At 44.1% G+C, this 22,918-nt stretch overlaps 1 protein-coding gene across 1 annotated transcript in view; it reads left to right on the top strand.

The window, feature by feature from the left end:
- NOC3L (NOC3 like DNA replication regulator) overlaps positions 1-22,918 on the top strand; it is a 133,956-nt gene that overhangs the window by 107,145 nt on the left and 3,893 nt on the right. The window contains exons 16-20 of the mRNA XM_068258071.1: positions 2,330-2,401; positions 15,518-15,699; positions 17,273-17,401; positions 19,587-19,684; positions 22,560-22,644. Coding sequence (XP_068114172.1) covers positions 2,330-2,401; positions 15,518-15,699; positions 17,273-17,401; positions 19,587-19,684; positions 22,560-22,644 — 566 coding nt within the window. The remainder of the gene's footprint in view (positions 1-2,329; positions 2,402-15,517; positions 15,700-17,272; positions 17,402-19,586; positions 19,685-22,559; positions 22,645-22,918) is intronic.

The raw sequence follows: 22,918 nt of genomic DNA, 5'->3' as shown, positions 1-22,918 counted from the left end.
TAGCATATGTGGTCAGTAGAAGAGCCAGGCACCTCCACCCAGAGTGGAGTTGGATTCATTGTCTTCACCTGCTTCAAGTGGTTGGTTGCCCCTACTGCAACCCACCTTTGTGAGTAGTCCTTTTTGTGACTTACATTTGCGCTCCATTTGCCTATTAACATACTACGCTATCTGGACTCCCATTGTTCCTGTGTCTTTTCTTTTTTATGGTACCAAGACACCCCATCCTACTACTGTGTCAGATAATCAGCTTTCTTGCTATTGATCAATGCCTCTGTAGCCTCCTTCTGTCCCACAACAAGGCGTCAATAAGAAGTTCTCCTACACCCATATAAGGACTGTCGTCTGGGAGGGATCGGGGTGCAATTCCTTGGGTGACAGTTTGGGGATGCCGCGGCACAGATGCATCTATACCCTTTAACTAGGATATTGATGTGTTCTGTTGCTAAATGCTTCTGGGCGGAGTCGATCCGCTGATGGAGGAATAGAACAGTGCCCTTGGCTGCGACGAACCACCGAATCATTCACCAACATGCCACGGGCAATCAAGGGACTGCCTTACACACACTAGACTCTCAGCAGAAGTGGTTGTCTCGGGCATTCTAGTGTGGATAAGAAGCTTTACTCTACTGTCAGACTGCGGAGGAACTGCCAGTTAGAACTCTGAATTCTTAATCTTTACTGTGGGAAAAAAGGAACAGCTGAGTTCTATGGATTGATTTATAGAATCTGCACGGTTTATAAAATCTGCTCAGATACTAATAACAAAAACAATCCACGTTTTGTTCCATATGACTCGGGCAAAACATTTTACCAGTTTTCATAAATCCAGGCCAGGTTTCTAGGGTCGTTTATGTTCTCTTATGCTCTACCAATTGAAGATGCTTTGTATCCCTGCTCGTGATATCATGTGTGTAGAAATTGAGATGTATCAGAGCAGACTTTTATTGGGCGGTGCCAATAGGACCTGATGTGGTTTGTAGTGAGATGATTTTCTGTTCATCACTGGTGCAAAAGTCGGTATCTGAGATTCCATAGCCACTCTGTCTGCTCAAACCAGTCTGGCCGTTTTTTCCCCTTACCATTCTCACCATCCTGGCATTCCCATTCACAGAACTGCGTGTTATGCATGAGAGTTGGAGGAAACCAGTACTTACGGAATATTTCTATCAACTCTTTTGGCACCGACAATGATGCAGTTATCTAAATCCCTGAGATCACTGCCTTCCCTATTCTGCTGTTATGAACAGTAACTAAACCTCCTGACCTAAATCTGCACGCTTTTGAGAGAGAGATTTGGAAGTCATCAAAAACTACATTCACTTTAAATGCATTAAAGTATATTAAAGTGTACAGAGCACATGGGTGCCCCTACATGCTTTTGGGGTAAAGCAGGCGTTTACTTACCGGGGGTGGGGAGGCTCTCTTGCCCCCCTTCCCCCTTGTCTGTATGGAAGACTCCATCTTCTCTCTCAGTGCCGCAGGTTGAAATTCCCACGATTGTATAGCATGCCCCCGGTCACCGCAATGCATGCCGGGAGATGTAGTTCATTGTTGTGGTTACTACATCTTCTGGCCAGATGTAATTGCATCAATGAACTACATCCCCCAGCATACATCACATGTCCTCAGCATGAATTGCAGCCCCCAGGGACACGCTATAAACGTTTTCAACCTGCTGTTCTGTGGCACCAAGTGAGAGAAGATGGAGGCTTCCATAAATACAATGGGGGCTACGAAGCAGCTCTCCATAGGTAAGTAAATGCTTTCTGCACCCCTAAATGCCCACAGAGTTTACAGACTTCCCTTAGGGTCAAGTTTGTTTGACAAGTTCTTAAAATTGAATGCTTAAAGTGGACCCAAATTAAAAATACAAGATCTCAGAAATAAAATCTATTTTCTAAATTATAATAATAAATAGCAGCCTTTTTTGCATGATGACAAATATAAAATGTTTTACATTTATTGGAGAAACCCCTCCCTTCCTTTCATATTACCGGGACAGAATCCGGCAGACTAGTGGAGTAGGAGGTGTCAGGCAAAGGAGGAATTGCTAATGGCTGCCACCTGTATAATCTTAGTTATGAAAAGAGGAGGGTGAAAAGCATGCACTGAAATGCTCATAGGGTTGAAGGAGTGTTTATTTATCTTTGTATGTGTCAGAGCGGTGCAAGTAAATATTTTGAATTAAAAGAAAAAGTTTGGTTTGGGTCCGCTTTAATTCCCTTTAGTACCGTTGATTATTGCAATAGGCTTTGGTAAAGAGACAATTCTATACATAGATGTTACCTGATTTGGTGTAAAATGTGTGTATGTTTGGTTTTTATAGGTGATGTTCTCAATATCGACCCTCTGAAGTTTTATAGTCACCTGTACAAGACACTATATGGACTTAGTGCAGGTAACCTACAATTTTGTTTTTCTGTTGATGCTTTTACTGAGACAAGTTATTAAGATGTGTTGAAAAGTGAAAAGAATCTTTCTAACTCTTGGGAAATGATTTACCTTAACAAATTAGGATTTAAAGGACAACTGTAACGAGAAGGATATAGAGGCTGCCATATTTATTTCTTTTTAAACCATACCAGTTGCCTGGCAGCCCTGCTGATCTATTTGGCTGCAGTAGTGACTGAATCACACCAGAAACAAACATGCAGCTAATCTTGTCAGATCTGACAATAATGTCAGAAACACCTGATCTGCTGCATGCTTTTTCAGGGGCTATGGCTAAAAGTATTAGAGGCAGAGGATCAGTAGGATAGCCAGGCAACTGGTATTAAATATGGCAGCCTCCATATCCCTCTCCCTTCAGTTGTCCTTTAAGCTTCACTGAAAGCTAGAAACCTCAAGTTCTCAGTATAATAAAGTGTCAGTGTACTTGCAATGCCTTGAAGTGGGGCTCTCGTCAATAATCTAATATTCACAGATAAAGGCACTTGTGGAAATATGTTATATTGTTAAAATTCAGCACTCATATGTCACACTTTGCATTTTCATCACTGTTGGGGGGTGGACCCCCCCTTTAGTGTGCCACTCACCGGATCCTGCAGCCAGAGCGCTTATGGGGTTCACGCTTATGGGGCGCAGGCCATCGCTCACCTCTCTGGCAATACTGCAGGGTTTCTCCTCCTGATATCCAGTCTCCAGGGATCCCTCCAATCAACAAGAAGATGCCATCATAGCGTAAAAGTACCAGTTGCTTTTTTAAAAATATGAAAAGGTCCAAGAGGCTAGACTGTGAGAATCTCCCGTGCTGGGCAGGCTGCTATGAGGCCGCTCAGAGCTTGCAAGGCTTATGTGCTGGTAACCTGTTGCGGTATTCACAGGAGATAAGTGTGAATCACTCTCACATCTGTCCGCCGCGGCCAGCAAGACCGAACAAGCAACTCAGCGTGTATTCAACGTCGCTGCGTCCAGCTAGACGTCCACACCTGCCACGTCAGACCGTAACTCCAAACTACTTTTTTTTTTTTTTTTTTGTCATAGCAACATGGGCTACGGATCAGCGGAAATGACATGGTTTTAAGTCATTCAGCAGCTTACTTACCATACTCTGGGCAGCAATTTGCATTACCTTTACAATTTAACATGTAGAACAAATTAAAACCCATCAGGCAATATGGGAAAAAAAATCCTTCACCAAGAGAATCCGAGACATGACCACTAAGTCTGGCACATGAATGGAGAGTTCTCTGATATAACTGCTGCATTCATTTCCCAGTGCCCTTTAGCACCGATTACCCTCCAGTATACTGAACACATTACCTTGATAAAGTGACCCTGGGTGGTCTTGAAACATTGGATTAACTTGTTCTGTCTGGATGTTCTAAAATGTTGGTATGAAGATCTAGGATTGTGTTGGTTGACAGACTTTGATAGAATCACTGGAGGGCACTTAAAGGGACACTTAAGCCAGAAAAAAAAATGAGTTTTACTCACCTGGGGCTTCTACCAGCCTCCTGCAGCAGTCCTGTGCCCTCGCAGCCACTCACTAATCCTCTGGCCTCCCGCTGCCAGCTAGTTTCGTTTTTGCCGACAGGCCCGTCAGGACTGGCCACGTGTAGCTTTTTCTGCATTCCCGACTGTAATTAGCGCTATTGCGGGCCACAATGCGTACAAAAATACGCGTTGCCCCATTACGAACGCATTGATATGCGGCAACGCGTATTTTTGTACGCGCTGCGGCCCGCAATAGCGCTAATTGCAGTCGGGAATGCGGAAAAAGCTACGCGTGGCCAGTCCTAACGGGCCTGTCGGCAAAAACGAAACTAGCTGGCAGCGGGGGACCAGAGGATTAGTGAGTGACTGCGAGGGCACAGGACTGCTGCAGGGGGCTGGTAGAAGCCCCAGGGGAGTAAAACTCATTTTTTTTTCTGACTTAAGGTTCACTTTAAGACAAGTTGCCTAATTGTTATACTTTCACTTCATTCTCACTCACTCTGCTTCACTGCGGCTTGGAAATAACCAATTTAAGACACTCTCTCAAGATTTTATTTTTTTTGTGTACTTTCCTTTCTCCCCTCCCTGATTGCTGTTTAAGTGTTTGACATACACATTGGTTTCCCTAGATGCACCAATGGCTCCACACTGTCACCTGCTGGCGGGGGACGCAAATTGAGGGTAAATTGTGTCTATACACCAGTCAGTGCTCATCTATGCATTGTCAGTACAGAGTAATAGTTAATGTGACCTTTCTTTGTGTACAGAGTGTGTAAAATTAGTAATGAAGAGTAGGGTGCATTTCTGTCCTGTGCAAGAGTTCAGGTCCACTTTATTATTGACTATTATCCACAGAAGGATCACACACACACACACTGTCTTGGCTTTCTCTATCTGGGATTTCCCATTTACTCATTTCAGAAATGGTTGCACAGCAGTGGGATAGAGCACAGCCATTTCTCATGACCTTCTCTTGAGCTCTCCCACAAGTCGCGGCTGTATCCTCTTTCTTGTAGGTTACACAAATAGTGCAGCGGGGCTGGCTTTGAGCTGCAGTGAGCAGGGATAACCAGCGCTTAGGGCTCGGGATCTGCTCTCCTGGACAGTATATATGTTGTATAGGGATGAGCCCTGGAAAGTAGAACAATACAATTCTGCTTGTCTTGTTTCTGAGCAGAATATATTCCTGGTTTACATGCAGGAAATCAGAACCTGTTAGAATGTTTGTATTAAACTTTTGGGCAGTAAAAAAGCTGTTAAAGCAGCAGGATCATCCATACTATGCCAGGAAAAAACAATTAATAAGTAGATAACTACTTGCTCTACTTAAATAACAGATGTATTGTATTTTATTGTCCACGTTTTGATTTCAGTGAATATTATATAGCGAATAAAGAGAATTCTGTTCCTAGCATTTACCATCTTGGTTAACTCTGACCGAAGCCAATACTGATGTCATTTCCTCCCTTACTTTTTTTCTCTCCTAGAATCTGTCATAGCTGCTTGTTTTGTAAGCACAAAGAGCATTGTATTTCAGCTCACACTGAACTGCACTCAGCCAATCAGTGAGGAGCAGGACTGTGGGAGGGGATATAAGCTTCCCTCTTTCACTGTCTTCGGCAATGGCGAGAATAGAGCAAGTCTGACTGAGATAAGAGTTATTACAGCAGAAGCATTTTTGAATAGATTGCAGTGCTCGCAATGCAGGGTGAGGTTCCAGGCTGCACAAGGAACACAGAGCAGTGGATAAATGGAATTTGATTTTGTGGCAGACAATCCCTCTTTAAAGAGACTCCGTAACAAAAATTGCATCCTGTTTTTTATCATCCTACAAGTTCCAAAAGCTATTCTAATGTGTTCTAGCTTACTGCAGCACTTTCTACTATCAAAGTCTCTGTAATAAATCAATGTATCTTTCCCCTGTCAGACTTGTCAGGCCTGTGTCTGAAAGGCTGCCAAGTTCTTCAGTGTTGTGGTTCTGCTATGAACTCCCCCTTCCAGGCCCCTCTATGCACACTGCCTGTGTGTTATTCAGATTAGAGCAGCTTCTCTCTTCTCTCTTATCTTTTACAAGCTGGATAAATCATCCTCTGAGCTGGCTGGGCTTTCACATACTGAGGAAATTCAGACAAGGGCAAAGCTGTTTGCAGGAAGAAAAGAGCAGCCTGAAACTTCAGTGCATGAGAACTGCAGGGGGAAATAAACACACAAATGATCTCTTGAGATTCAAAAGGAAGGGTGTATACAGCCTGCTTGTGTATGGATGTATTTTCTATGTGTGGACATACTGTACATCAACCTACTTCCTGTTTTGGTGGCCATTTTGTTTGTTTATAAATAAACTTTTTAAAACTGTTTTTAACCACTTTTAATGCGGTGAGGAGCGGCGAAATTGTGACAAAGGGTAATAGGAGATGTCCCCTAACGCACTGGTATGTTTACTTTTGTGCGATTTTAACAATACAGATTCTCTTTTAAGTACAAACAAACTAGTCTTTATCTCTAAATTCCAGGCAAGCTAATGTTCCCCAAGAAGTGCAGTGACAGGTGAATTAGGTGGTTTAATAATTTTGCCTGGTTTTAACCCTGTCCAGCACTAGTTTTGGAACTACACAGCCAGTGGAGGAGCAATGGGCCCCAGTGCAAGTTTCAAGGCTTACCACTTCTCCTTGCACTCCTCCTGCTCTGCGTTTGGACCCTCTTAAAGATAATTTGTACTCTAAAATTCTTACAATAAAAAGCATACCATTCTATTCATTATGTTCTCCTGGGCCCCTCTGTGCTGTTTCTGCCACTCCCTGCTGCGATCCTGGCTTGTAATTGCCAGTTTTAGGAAGTGTTTACAAACAAAAGACATGGCTGCTAACCAGAGTGTGATAGGCTAAGAGGAGCTCAGTCTGGGACTCACACAGAGCCTGCAGGGGGCGTGGAGAGGGTGTGTATATCTTCTATCCTATCAAAACAGAGCAGCACATTCCTGCCTGAGTGCCTGAGCCCGACAAAGCCGTCAGAGGAAAGAAGATTAGATTATATAACATACAGCCACTGTGCAACTAGGAAAGGCTGCAGTAAGACAGACCACATTAGAAAAGGTATAGGAACTTATAGGATAGAAGAAATAAGGCTGAAAATGTTGTTAGAGAGTCTCTTTAAGGCGCGTACACACGCCGTATTGTTACAAACTACTGGTCCGTCAGACCCACCCGCGGGGCGGTCGTTCTGCCGACAGTAGTACGTGAGTACAGGCTGTCGGCAGACTGATAAGGCCCGTCGTTTGTAACAATACGGCGTGTGTACGCGCCATTAAAGGGGAACTTCAGCCTAAACAAACCTACTGTCATTAAGTTACATTAGTTATATTAATTAAAATAGATAAAATAATCTCTTACCCACCCTGTTTGAAAAGAACAGGCAAATGTTTGTGATTTCATGGGGGCAGCCATCTTTTTGGTTGAAAGGAGGTGACAGGAAGCATGAGACACAGTTCCAACTGTCCTGTATCCTGATCATCCCTCCCAGCTGCGCTCGCTGGGCTTCCAATCTCAAATTCAAAATAAAAAAAATTGCGCCAAAACAGCAGGAGAACAACCACGTCAGAAATCCCATCATGCTTTGCACAGCATCAAGGGAAAAATGCCTGGGCAGTTTTATTCTGTGCAGTTAAAAATTAGGCTTGGATAAGAAAAACGTTCTGATGCTGTGAAACTGTTAAAGAACCACCAAGCCTTTTCAGTGCTGCTGAGTAGATTTTGTCTGGAGGTTCACTTTAATAACCTTTGACATTAAAGTCAACAATTGCTTGTGACCGCACTTGTACATGCCAATATGGCCTGCGCAGTAGCACCGTGTTTCCCTGGGCATGGCTTTTTTATTCGTGCATGAGCAGCTCCGTGCCGCTGCGCAGGAATAAGCTTATTGGTGCCAGCGCAGTGCGGCTGTGCTCTTATACGGAGGGGAGCCTGGCTGCAAAATGAAGATGGGTCACGGCCGACAGCGGATGATCAGGGAAGCCTCTGGAGAGAGCCTCTAGTGCGGGAGCGTCAAACTCAAATACAAAATGAAACACTGGAGCCAAGTCATGGGCCAACCTTACTTATGAAGTTTCCCTGGTGTCTAATGTCCCCCTCCTTTACTTCTCTTTCCCTCATCCCATCACCGTCACCCCCCCCCCCCCCCCCCCTATAAACTTGCTGCCCCAGGAGGCGTCGGAAACGCACGTCCCGAGAGCTTCTGAAGACGGGCAGCTCTGTACTTTGCAGGGCAGTATCACATACCAGAAACCTACTGATGATTAGGGATGGCCAACAAGACAAGACTCAGAACAGGGTGCGCTCTATAGGCGGTAGCAGTATTTGGGAGTCTTGCACAAGATCTCCTTACTGAATAGGTGCTGGCTTGCTGAACAGGAAGATCTGAGATTCGTACCCTGGTCTCCTGTGTCAGAGGCAGCACCAGTGCACTATCCAGCCTGGGGCTCCACCTGGATTTTTCCACAGCTATGCAGCTTTATAGCAAACTCTGGCCTTTAAATGGAATAAAGCAGCACAGCTGCCTAAAAATCCAGGTGAAGTTCAGTCCTCTCTCTTTGCTTAGATTGCTCACCCCTTAGAGTCGGGGGGCTCCTGGTCTGACTCTCTGGTCAAAGACGGTTTGAACAGTCACCGGTTGAGGACAGAGTTCTCCCCAGGTTCCTTTAGGTGTGTCAGAGGCAGAGCCCTCAACCAGTGCACTATCCAGTCACTGCTACAGGACCTAATACTGTAATCCTGTTATGCAGGTTTATGCTGCTTGGAAATGGACCAATCCAATGCAGCAATGTCCTTCAGATTTACATTAACTAACCACAATATATCACTGAACCAAATCGACTTGCAATGCTCAGAAACCTTCAGCAGGATTTCAGAACTTGAACTCAAGTCTACGTTTCCACTGCTGCAATTCCCGACCAATTCCTTGCACGCAAATTCGGATGCAGTTTTTGCAGCCTATTGAAGTCAATGTGCTGCATCCTAATTCAAATACGGCAGCATAAAATCACGCCACACATCTGATTCTCGTAGCCGCGCCTGGCACAGCCAGAGGGATTCCGATGCAAGTTCGCATCACAGCAAGTGCTGTCATCACATATCGCAGGCTAGCACAGTGGAAACCGGGCCTTAATGTAGACCAGTCTGAAGCAATGTTGTGTGATACAGTACAGGAACAGCCAGACTTTACCGAGATGTTTTGGCTTCCAGTATCTCAGATTTCCTGTTCCTTACTTGGGGACCAATCTTGGCAACACATTTAAAAAGCCTCTACAAGAGGAAATAAGTCTTTGTTCCAGAACAAAGTATACCGGGGGCACCTATAGCTGACAACTTATATTGGGGGCACCTATACCTGGCTATCTGTGCCAGGGGCACCTATAGCTGACTACTTATATTAGGGGGGCACCTATACCTGGATACTTATATTAGGGGGGCACCTATACCTGGCAACCTATACTGGGTGCACATATACCTGGCAACCTATACTGGGGGCACCTATACCTGGCTACTTATATTAGGGGGCACCTATACCTAGCAACCTGTACTGGGGGCACCTATACCTGGCAACCTGTACTGGGGGCACCTATACCTGGCAACCTGTACTGGGGGCACCTATACCTGGCAGCCTGTACTGGGGGCACCTATACCTGGCAGCCTGTACTGGGGGCACCTATACCTGGCAATCTGTACTGGGGGCACCTATACCTGGCAATCTGTACTGGGGGCACCTATACCTGGCAACCTGTACTGTGGGCACCTATACCTGGCAATCTGTACTGTGGGGGCACCTATACCTGGCAACCTATACTGGGGGCACCTATACCTGGCAACCTGTACTGGGGCACCTATACCTGGCAACCTGTACTGGGGCACCTATACCTGGCAACCTATACTGGGGGCACCTATACCTGGCAACCTATACTGGGGGCACCTATACCTGGCAACCTATACTGGGGGCACCTATACCTGGCAACCTATACTGGGGGCACCTATACCTGGCAACCTATACTGGGGGCACCTATACCTGGCAACCTATACTGGGGGCACCTATACCTGGCTATTGATACTGTGTGTACCTCTACTTGGCTATTGATACTGTGTGCACCTCTACCTGGCCATCTATACTGGGGGCACTTGGCTGCCTAAGCCGGTTGAATTCCCCTCCCACATCTTCTCTGACTATCTCATGTGGTTGTTGATGAGCTGGATGAATTTAAACCCCTCCCAGACTAGCTCCTCTCTCAGACAGACATCTGACATTGGCACAGTAAAGCTACGTACACACATGCGACAACGATCGTTCGTTGTGAACGACGAACAAACTTTTAATTGACGAAAGAACGACCTAAGTAATGTTCGTTTTTAAAGGTGTATAACGATCTGATCGTTAGAACGAACATTACATCACGTAAAGCAACTATTGCGCTTGCGCATAAAAATGAAAGGTTCTATGGAGATATATAACGAAATGCGCATGTCAAGCCTAGTACGAATGACCGTTTTCCAACGATGTACTACTTTTACAAACGATCGTCGTTGTAAAAAATCCGCCAAGCTAGATTGTTCGTTTTTAACGATCTAGCTTGTCCGTCGTTAGACTTCATGGTCGTTGGCTGCTTTTTTTTAAACGGTCGTCGTTTGAAACGATCGGGGAACGATCGTTTCAAACTACTATAGTCGCATGTGTGTACGCACCTTAAGTCAGCACTGCAAACCCAGCCAGGTAATAAAAACAATGTTTATGTGCAATATGGAACATTTGGGTACTTGCATTCTATATGTTCCACAAAATATGTTTTAAAAAAAAATGAGACTGAAGTAGTATTTTAATATCCGTGAAAATTGCAAGACTACAGAAAAATGTGCCAGGCAATTAGAACAAGGCTTTAATTAGCTTAACTGAGCTATGGAGATTTGATTGGCTGCATGTTGTTCCTCCTTGCAGCTTGCCATTATTTCCCTTATTAATGTGAATATTCGGTCTGTTAGATACTTGATTAGCAGATCTCATTGAAGGGGGAATACTTGTGTAACATTGTTAAACAATCATTGTATTTCTCATACTTTTCAGATTGGAAATTAAAACAAAAAAAAAATCCTAATTTTTATTCTTTCTGGGACTGACTGTTGAGGTGAAGCAAAGCAAACTGTAGCTGAAATGAAGCTGCCGGCTGTAGCAGCCAGAATCCCTGTTTAATTTCCCCAGCGAATTAAGCTGGAAACCTCATTACTTATTATGTGCAACACCTTAAAATTGAACTTCAGGCAAACAGCTGAATACTCAGATGAAATATTGGAATGGTTTTACCTGCCCAAAATGTGTCATTTTGCCTAGGCAGTGATGTGACGCTGGTAGCCAGGGCCAGATTTACAATAAGGCCCGGTAGGCACATGCCTACAGGCGCCTGATGATGAAAAGGCGTCTCACTCCCCTCCTCAAGTGCCTCCCTGCTGCCTTACGTATGCAGAGTCCAGAGCGGAGTGTAAATGACAGCTTACTCAGCCGGGTCTTTGCATTCCACTGACCGGATCTCCTTTCAGTCAAGGTCACCTCTAGCTACTTAATACTGAGGATTGCCTAATGTACCTACCTGTGACAGGAAAGGGAGGTAAGGGAGAAGCAACAGCTGGGCCATTTAGCACACTTGCTGTGCGGTTCCGTGGGTGTTTGTAGGTTCATGGAGGGCGGAGTCTTGGGTGCCAGGACATCTGTGCCTATAGGCTCCTGTGATGTAAATCCAGGCCTGCTGGTAGCCCAGCCCATACAACAGGCCCATATGCCGTGCCCATCTCCAAATTAAGTAGGTAAAAAAAGTCTTCTAAAAGTAATACATTTTAATGGTTAACTGGTAAAGTTAAATGATGCACGCTTTCTGGGATCTAGTCCCCTTCTTCAGGCATATTTCCAGATGTTAGCTGAAGTAATACACTGATGCAGGTAAATAGTAAAGATGAAAATGACAGTTGTGCTGGTTACTGTTTAACAGTTAGATGTCAAAGTAAGGGCCCGTTTCTACAGTACACGGTGCCACACGGCTACATAGATACATTGCACTGCAGCCGAACTGAAACCAATGCACGGCAATGGAATAGTTTCCATTGTGTGCTGGTTGTGCAGATTGATCCGAGAATCTGCAGCATACTGCCGATTCTCGCACATCCGCGTCCCGTCTCCTCCTGTACACTTTCGCATCAGAGGTCATCAAAATGACCATTCTCCGCTGAAGTGGGAGCAGAGCCTCAGAGAGCTCAAGTATATGATCTATTGACCTGTTTTATCTATCCCCTGCTTTCAGAAGCACCGTTCACTGCCATTTAAGTGTTTTATGGCTGTAATTCCTTATCAGTGTGGGATGCTATGGTCCGTCTAGCCCAGGCATGGGCAAACTTGGCCCTCCAGCTGTTAAGGAACTACAAGTCCCACAATGCATTGCAGGAGTCTGACAGCCACAGTCATGACTCATAAAGACAAATTCATTGTGGGACTTGTAGTTTCGTAACAGCTGGAGGGCCGAGTTTGCCCATGCCTGGTCTAGCCAGAGAAAAACATTGTTACGTAGCTGAATATTAACCCTTTTAGACAAGGAAAGAAGAAAAGGAGCACAGCATAGGAATTTGTATGCATGCCAATGTACATACACCTGTCTATCTCATCATGTCACATGTCACTTTAGGTTCCCTTTAACAGTATAGCTTGGGCCACCCCGCCCCCAGTCTGCTAAAAGGAACCAGGTGGAGTTACACTACTGAGTCCATGACTTTACCCCAGCAGTACCGAGCTTCCAGTGCTAGGCTGACTGCACTTTAAAACACAGAGGAGCCTAATCAGCTCACAGTGCATAATATCACAATGAGATGAACTATTATATCTATAGTCCAAATCCTACATAGGACTTTTCTGGAATCCCATAGTGTTGTTTTGTATTTAAAGGCTAAAATCGTGACGGTCTCCGCTACACAAGGGTAGGTTTTCTGTGTGTGCTATTTATCTCCCATACAAAGAAATCTTGAACCATTGAACCGGTTTGTCTGCTTCCTGTACTTTTCTCAACAACAAAGAGTTTTACAACACAAATTACCTATAGTTATCAGTGAGAGTTAGGGCAGGTTTACACTGAATCGGTTGCTGTCAGTTATAACTGAATGGACAACTGATGTGCAGCCCAGGTGAAGGTCATGTCCTTATTTCCCTATAAGCCCATTCAAATAACATGTTTTTTAACTGAAAGATATTTCACAGCGCACTGCTATAGAACAACTGATCAGTTTAACCGCATTACTTTTTCAGTGTACAGTATGAAAGAGGCCATAGGGAAACATGGACGTTACCTTGTACATCAGTTATAATTGACAGCAACTGATTTAGTGTAAAAAGGATCCTAAATGACACTGCACATCAGTTGTCTGTTCAGTTATAACTGACAGTCCTGGATTCTTAACCCTAGCAGTAAAAATAGAAAAATAAAAAACCTGCCGAGTTCTAAATAGGATTGGGCCTTTCCTACTCATGTTTATCCTGTTACATTGCGCTGCAAATACTCTTTAAAGTTGCAGCAAAGGGGGTTATAGGAAGTTTATGTAAAGTCAAAAATCACATAGTTGTAGTGCCATGGTGTACTAAATATGAAAGGGTATTAGGATTACAATTGTATAGGATTTATTTCTGAGATATTTTTTTTTTAAAGTGGACCTGAACTCAGAAGTTAATCTCAGCTCTAAAAGATATGCAACAGCATAATAACCTTTAAAGAGACTCTGTAACAAATTTTTCAGCCTTAGTTCTTCTATCCTATAAGTTCCTATGCCTGTTCTAATCTGCTCTGTAATAAATCAATGTATCTTTCCTCTGTCCTGTTTGTCGGGCTAAGGCTTGATTGTGTGGAATGTGCAGGGCTGCTTGTGATTGGTAGAAGCGATACACACCCTCTGCAGGCCCCCTGCACACTCTGAATGACTCACACACTATGCTTAGCTGAGCCTATTAGAAGCTGGTTAGTTTGTTTGTAAACACTGCCTAAGGGCCCTTTTCCACCTGCAGTCGCTAGCGTTCACGCTGAACGCTAGCGATTGCTGAATCGCAAAACCGGCGATTCCCCGACGTTCGCGGCCGCGATTTTGCTATGCTATGCACTGCATAGCAAAATCGCGGCAAATATCGCTCCGTCGCGCGTTCGCGTTCCCGTCGAAAGCGAATCGCGGTAGTGGAAATGACCTACCGCGATTCCTATGTTAAAAAGCAAACCGTAGCGATTGTAAAATCGCTAGCGGTTTGCGTTTTTGCGATTCAGCCAGCGCTGGTGGAAAAGGGCCCTAAAACTGTTAATTACAAGCCAGGATTGCAGCAGAGAGTGGCAGAAACAGCACAGAGGGGCACAGGAGAAAATAATGAATAGAATGGTATGCTTTTTATAGTAAGAATATTAGAGTACAGATTCTCTTTAAAGAAAAACATTTCTTTGTTACAGCTGATGCAAACCCTGCAATAAATCTGCAGTGTGTCTACTTCCTGCTTTCATGGAAGCAGACATATTAACATCCCGTGTTTTCAAATGAGCTTATCTGCCATGGCAGTCAGCTGACACAGCTGAGAGATCAAATTACAACTTGTGATTAGACACAAATGAGGGGGAATTAGACAGGCTAAACTCTCTAAGTACATACAGGGTGTATTTCTCTCTGTTTTAATGCTTTCCTGTGCAAGAGTTCAGGTCCACTTTAAGCTCTACAGGCAGAGTTTGCTATGGAAGTTTGTAATATGCACCCCTTTTTATTGTACAGCACTTTATAATGTTTCATAAGTGGAACGCATAGTGTGCCTTGGGATAAAACCCTGCACATAAATTGCACTGTGTAGAACAAGCTCTGGCATATATCGAATGCCACACATAACACCATTAATTGTGGGGGAGACCTCACACCGCGGCGTATTGTGGAAAGAGATTAGGATCTGCCGCTGGATACATGCAGGTTGGAGAGGAGCTGGTATAAATCCACATTGCATGGCATTGCTCTGAGCTGCTGCTTGGTAAATGATTGCACAGGATGCAGAGCTGCCAGGTCTGCTCTGTAAATGTAACGCTAGCCTCTACTTAGACATTTTGTGGAACGAAACTGCAAATCCAACCAAAAGTTATATAAGCTTGGGCAGAGTGAAAATCCCGCCACATTTGTTAGGTTTCACTGCTGTTGATATTCAGGTCAACTTGCAGGTTGTACGTTGGAGCTTATGGTCCCACTGTTACTGTGGTCTCATCTCACCGGTCAGCCAGCAACTTATCCTCTCTGGAATTCAGAGTACAGCTGCCCTTGAGGTCTCACTGCCGGTGTTGCTCTTCCTTGCCAGTTACTTTGCTTCTAGTCCTTCCTTTAAAGTGAACCTGGTGTGAAAATAAACTGATGAGATAAACAACTGTATTTATCCTCCTCCTCCTAAAAATGGCTTTTTTGGCCCGATCACTAGAGGGGTATAAAACTCTGGGGCTCAAGTGGTTAAGAAGTTTGTCGCACTTTAGTGTTTTGTATGACTTGATGGGTTTATTTGTTTGCAGGTTCTACGAATGATGATACACTCATTGCTCTCCAGTGTCTGGAAGTCATGCTGACCAAGCGCAGGAAGCAAGTGTCCTATCAGAGAGCCCTGGCTTTTATTAAGAGACTTTCTACATTAGCGCTGCATGTACTGCCCAATTCCAGCATCGGCATCCTGTCCACCAACAGAGTCCTTCTGCAAGTAAGTGAATAGAATATAGCAGCACAACTGGCTTCCCCCAAAGCTGTGGACCTGCACACTTGTCTTGTGACCAGTTTTTTATGTATTTTACTGACAAATTCCACTTTAGATTTATGTATTGCATGGATTAATAGCAAAACTTATTTCTGCCCAGTTACAGGTTTCATACACCTATAAATCGGTCATTCCGCTTTGCGTCTCACTGTTAGATTGGGGTGTCAGTTTGATACCAGGCAGCCACATCATATTAATCAAGGTGTCGAAAAGGAGTAAGCCTGGTACACACACTCCATTTTTGATTGGCCAAGTTTACCACTTTCAAGGACTATAAGAGCTTACCTACACAATCTGTTCAGAGTATTCAAAGTATGTTGGCCGTCGCACTACATGGAGGTGGTAAAATTGGCAGAGCAAGATTGGATGGGTGGACTCACTCAGAAGTTTTATGTCCTCTTCAAGACTGGACCTTCAGACTTATGCTTTAGGAACATGCGTATGATTCAAAAGTTCCAGTATCTTCACACGTTCCCAATGGGTTCGATGGAAACTTCTAAAATTATGTTTCACATGCAAGTGAATGATGAGACCTATTTTCGTCTAGCTCAGCCTTGTTTCCCTTCGTGGGGGGGGGGGTTGGGTTGCAGATCAGTTTGTACTGAGAAGCTGTGTAATATGTTGCCAGCGCAGGTCCAACACACACCTCAGATCTCTGTAGAGCCCCAAATCTCAGGGACTCAGCAATAAACATAATTATTGCATTGTAACCACTTGAAGACCTGCTCTACGTGTAATACCGTATTTTTCGGACTATAAGACACTCCTGACCATAAGATGCACCTAGGTTTAGAGGATGAAAAAGGAGGAAAAAAAATATTCTAGACCTGGTGTGTCCATGTTGTAGGGGCATCTTGTGGATTATGCCCCCTTGTACCTCTGGTGTCTCCATATGTCCTCCTCTGTCCCCCTCTGTGACCCTTTGTTTCCCCGTGTTCTTCTTTTGTCCCCGTGTCGTCCTCTGCATGAGCTCAGTACAGGAAGTCCCCGACATTGCAGCCAGTTGGAGGTTGGTATTGGCAGGCATTCAAAAGTCAGGATTTCCCTGCATTTGGACTATAAGACGCAGTGACTTTTTTCCCCCACTTTTGGGGGAGGAAAACTGAGTCTTATAGTCCAAAAATATACAGTACTTCTCCCTGCCAGCCAGCATCCTCGCTACTCCTGCATCACTTTGTTTTTTCTTTTAAATAACTTGCAGAAAAAAATACCCCCCCCCCCCCCCCCCCCCCCCCCAATTGTTGCAAGTAAAAGGTGTAAATAGCGATCTCCTGTAATTTCAGTTATAGTGCCCATACAATATTGGGGCACAATTGACCTTCTGATTTGATATCTTTATCAAATCGTAAGAGAATTGGTGCCACAACTTGGCTGCCCGAACAACCTTTTGATCGATTTCCATCCAAAATTGGTTGCATGGATCAATCGGGAATGGCAGAAAAATCTCAGTCGAACTAATGGGCCACACCCTATGGTTTGCACCACCTCCCCTACCTAAACTTGATGCTTGTATTTTCAGACATTTCCGAAGACCGACATTCTCCTGGACAATGAGTCTCAGGGCAGTGGACTTTATCTCCCAGAGCTTGAAGAGCCGGAACACTGTAGTGCGCAGAACACTGCACTGTGGGAGCTGCACTGCTTGCAGGTAACTTCTTATCCTCTGTCATATTACAGTTGCAGGTTCCAGAAGGGTTTTGTATTGGTGACCTCAGTGTAGCCACTCCTATAGCAGCTACATTGTACTACTCTAGCTGGTAGGAAGGAGGTAGGCATGAACGTATGCATATCCCCTCACGTAAACTGCAGATTATTGGGGAGAAGGTGTAGTTGGGTAGGAGGGTGTGGGGTTGCTGGAGATGTTTTGCAGCTATGGACAGGGAGAACCTTGCAGAAGTCTGTACCTGGAGGTGAGAAGAGCCAAGGGGTCATGTGACTCTGAGCATGTCCATACACAGTGTAAGCGGTGGGTGGGGCTGCAGTCCTTTACAGTGAACACAGTATGTTGCAATCAGTGGGCTTTCAGGGCTTATACACGTGAGTAGAGCTAATCAATGACTATTCCAGCTGGCATGTAGAGCATATGAGTATGTTGCTTCAAAAACTAAGACAATCCAATGCACTTCCTGCAGATTTGGATTGTCAAAATTACATTGCATGCAAGCCGGAAAAATTAACATCTCACTGACTGAGTACACGAGCCAGCATCGACTTCTGATCAGTGAGCAATGTTCGTTGTGATGGCTGAACTCAAACTCACAATAGTGCTGCCTTTATCGTACACTGGATAAGAAGGCATAGTAGCATTGCTCTCATGACCTTTTCGATGCAGCAGCCATGGGAATATGTTTTACGTTCTGTGGCACTGAATTGTGTAGAGTGGGCTTAGCCTAAATCAGGCCCAATCAGATACATTGTATGGCTCTTTTTCACTATGTTGTGTTTTGCGATACGATTCTGATTGCTAAACTAATCGCAAAATGCAGAGTACAGTTAAGTCAATGGAAATTGAGACCATTTCCATCAGTGCAGTCCATTTGTGACTCGATTTTCTCCTAGTGCAGTCGTAATCCTGCGTTTTGGGTGCAATCAAGCTCCTATACTGAGTATAGTACCTATCTCTTGTATAATATAATCTAGTATACATCTAGTATCTAGTAATCGCAGTAATGGAAATTAGGAAGAAAAACGCCCTCACATCGCAATGCGATTGCATTTTCTACTGGAAAAGAGCCCTATCACGTGGTCAGAATATTAGAACAGACATTCCTGATTACCCAGTTAATTGATTGCCTAAAGCAATCAATTATCACTTAATTTTCTTTACAATTGATATGATTGAGTATATTCTGACAGACTAAAGACCAGCATTGCAGATCGATCGATTTAAGCCCTTAGTAATTTTGAAGTGGATTTATACATTTGCAATTGATACTATCTATTATAATATTTTAGCTGGCCGAATGTCTAATTGGCAAAATAATTGTACAGTGTATGGCTACAGTGAGTAAATGTATATAAACACGGTTTCCCCAAAATTAAGACATCACCTGAAAGTAAGCCCTAACTGGAACTAGTAAGCTCTAGCGGCAGTAAGAAGTATGACAAATTGTGTTATTACTCAGCGAGCAATCCCCAGAGGCTGAAGCTCGGGCACACAGCGGCATGAAGCTTAGGGGTAAGAGGAGTATGCAGGGGGATATCTGAGGACACTGGGACAGAGGGGGGACACCAGAAGGACATTAATGGTACAAGGGGGACACAGGGGCAAACTAGAGGTGGGGGGGGGGGGGGGCAGGAGGACACACAGCACAAGGACTTGGGTGTTCATAGAAATATAAGACATCCACTGAAAATAAGTCCTAGCGCATCTTTTGGTGCAAAAATTAATACAACACACTGTCTTATTTTCGGGGAAACACTAGTACAGTCTAAAGAATCAGTTTCCCTGCCTGTGTGTTTATACATCACACTGGTTTTGTGCTGCAGCAGAGCTTTTCTCTGCACAGAAAATGAGCTGGTATGTGGAGCTGTCAGTGCTTGTGTGAAAGCTGTGACCCCGCTAAGATTCATTAGTACAATATCTGAAATCATTACTAAGAAGTCAGTTTTTATCTCCCTTGTCCTCCAGTTTTAGACTGAACTGCAGATGTGTTCTGATAAAACTACCGATAAAGAAGCTTTATGATGTGTGAATGATGTGTTTATCCAGATCTGGGAGCGTTGTGTTACCACTGATGTGCGCTGAGGTTTAGGATATGGATGATGTCTTCTGGCATCTCAGGCAATGTGTTTGAGAAGTGACAAGTAATGGGAATATTTTCTTCCTGTAGAGACATTTCCATCCTGTAGTTCGGATATTTGCAGCTCACCTTTGTGCCGGGGCTCCATCAGAAGGTTCCGCAGCTCTCGGGGCCTCCTACAGCCGCAGGTAAGATTTCTGGTTGTCACTGAAGTCCTCACAAATGCTGCATCATGTGTTTCTCAGGTATTGTGTACTGAATCTACATTCAACCACATCTTAATGGAAACCTGAGACATTTATAATAAAAGGATTTACACTTACCTGGGGCTTCCTCCAACCCCTTGAACTCTGTTATTTCTCTCTCCATCCTCCCAGTCCCCATCCCTTATTCCGCTGTAGGCCCCAGTAAAGTCACTGACCAGGCGTTCATGTTTGTGTCATCTCTCTGGCAGAAGCCTGAGGCCTGCTATAGTGAGCTGCAACGCTTTACTGCCTTGTGTGAGTGTATGGCCGGCTGCTTCAAATGACCGGTATAGTCAATGAGATGCAAATAACTCTGAGATGATGCATGCATATGCAAATTTGGGTTGCTTGAAAATGGACTAATCAAATCCCACCTTAAATTCATTCAATTGGTCCATTATCCAGCTGCATATATTTGCATACAACCTTTGCATTATCCATCAGCTATTTGCATCTAACTGACCATTCCTACTAATGAACCAAAACTGATTCTGTAGCTGCACAAGATCTGAATGGTGCCTGAATATGATAGATTAGCAGGGTGTGAATATGGAGTATATAGAAATCCATTAAATACTACTTCTGAAAGTTAGTATTACGGTAGGCTAACACAGAATGAACAGGGTACTTATTTTTTGTACACAGTGCAGTGACCTCTCTAATAACCTTTTTCCAGCACTATTCTCTTCAGTGAACCCTCTGCTTAGTATTTTTTTTTACCTTCGCTAAGTGTTTTCGGCCTCACCCGTATCGATACTGTAAAGTGTACTGTGCGTGGCATATGGTGTGTAATAGGTGTGTGTTTCTGCCAGCTGGGCGCTCTCAAGGAAGTGCCATCTGGTACACTGTTCACTTAATGTAGTGGCTTCGGAATCTGTGTTTAACAGTTTCTTTTAGAACTTAAAGCAGATTTGTCATTTAGCTAAATACCTGTCTGAGCAGGGCTGCCATTGTATCTCACACCGTTTACATGCCAGTTCCAGGGCAAGGAAGGTGTTCCGTGTCACTATAAGAGCGGACATCCCTTCCCCTAATATGTAGCCACAGGAGAGGGTAACTGGACGTGTACATTTGAAATGACCGTGGCCAAATTTAGGCACAGAGTCCAGCTGAAAGACAGCTCATCCTGCTGCAGGCAAACTTCTGGGTGGCATTAAAGGACAACTGTAGTGAGGGATATGGAGGCTGCCATATATTTTTCCTTTTAAGCAATACCAGTTGCCTGGCTGTCCTCCTGATCCTCTGCCTCTAATACGTTTAGCCATAGACCCTGAGCATGGAGCAGATCATCTGTTTCTGACAATATTGTCAGATCTGGCAAGATTAGCTTCATGCTTGTTTCTGGTGTTATTCAGACACTACTGCAGCTAAATAGATCAGCAGGACTGCCAGGAAACTGGAAATAAATATGGCAGCCTCCATATACCTCTCACTTCAGTTGTCCTGTAATGCTTTTTCCCTTTCTAAGTTGTTCTAACTGAAGGGAATTGGTCATTTCGGCGCCAAAATTAGCCACTGAGCCAATTAGCCGTAATTCTCATTATGGCCTATGGTGGCGCCCAAAGCGCTGTGCTGACATTGGCTGAATCAGGGCCGGTGCACACCAGAAGAGCTTTTCAGAGTGCTTTGTGATTTGAAAAGCTCCTGCTAATGGTATCCTATGTGTCTTTGCACACTGGAGCAAGGTGATTTTGTAAAAATCCCCCATAGCATTGCATAGCTTTTAAAATCTCCAGCGCTTAAACTCCTGTATTGTGCACCATCCCTTACTTTGATACCTGATTGTTTAAAGTACACTTGAAGTGAGAGTGATCTGGAGTCTACTATATTTATTTTCTTTTAAACAATACCAGTTGCCTGGCTGTCCTGCTGACCCTCTGCCTCCAATACTTTAGCCATAGACCCTGAACAAGCATTCAGCAGATCAGGCGTTTCTGATGACGTCTGACTGGATTAAATATGGCTGCCAGCCTCCATATCGCTCTTATTTCAGGTGTCCTTTTACAAAAAAAAGAAAATCATTACAGTGATGGTCAGTACTCTGAACTGCCGCTTATCTGGTTGTAAAAGTGCAGGCATACCATTGTAGGCTCTGCACCATTGAGGTTACATGAGGTGAGAACTGGGCCAAACTGGGAGACCCACCATGGCTCGGGACAAGTGCTGACAATGAATAAATCTGCTTTAACCTCCTTAGCAGTAACCCACGAGTCAGGCTTGGGCCAGAAATCTGCAGCTCAGAGAGAAAACCCGAGCTGGATCCATGGGAGCTACTGGTGAGTAATGTGCAAGGCTGCTGCAGATCTATCTAGCGGTATGATTATTAGGGTCTTAAAGCATGTGAAAAAATTGCACCGCCTTCAGACCCCAAAATCCGGAAAAAATCAGGGAGGTTAAAGGCAGTCTTGCACGGTTTTGTTCAGAGGTTTGATTTGTCCTGCGTTTTCCATACCTGTTGCATTCTTCATTAGATATAAGGGTGATTAATGAGATGCAAATCATTTCTCCTGACAGTCAAATTTCATGTAAATTATATGCAGCTTGAAATTGGACCAATAAAATTTGGCAGGAAGTTATTCTGATTGGTCCAATGTCAAGCTGCATATAATTTACATGAAATTTGAATGTTGTTAGACTGTATTTGCATCTCATTCATCCTCCCTAATCGGGTACAGCAGTACTATGAGCAGAACTCATATGAAGTGTTACATTGCATTGCATGTGTGTGGTGGAATTATTGTAGCACAGCTCTGTAGATGGCGCTTGCATCTTCCCGTTCTATAATACAGCTACCTAATAGGCATTTCATGTTTTGCAGGACTGCCATTGAATTATTTAATGATTACAGCATAAATGAGATGACGTTCAACCCACCAGTGTCGGATTCTGTGCCCAGGAATAAGGTATGTACAGCAAAACAGACAAATGATAAGCGCTCAAGGATGCACCTGAATTGTAAGCCATCAGCGGCAATGCAGAGCCCCCTAGGGCTGAATACATGCCTCTAATGCAAAACAGATGCAAAATTATGTGCTAACTCTAATCTAAAAATTTGAGAGTGAATTTAAAACAGTGAAGGCAGCTAGCCACTAGTATACTTACATTTAAGTTTGCACAGTGGGAGACATGGCAGCGCTTTCAAACAACCTCATACCTGAATGATTTAACTGCAATGGT

Source organism: Hyperolius riggenbachi, chromosome 10 (genome assembly GCF_040937935.1).
Source record: "Hyperolius riggenbachi isolate aHypRig1 chromosome 10, aHypRig1.pri, whole genome shotgun sequence".
Classification (NCBI taxonomy): domain Eukaryota; kingdom Metazoa; phylum Chordata; class Amphibia; order Anura; family Hyperoliidae; genus Hyperolius; species Hyperolius riggenbachi.
The sequence above is the reverse complement of the archived record's forward strand: the minus strand, read 5'-3'. Positions and strand labels throughout refer to the sequence as shown.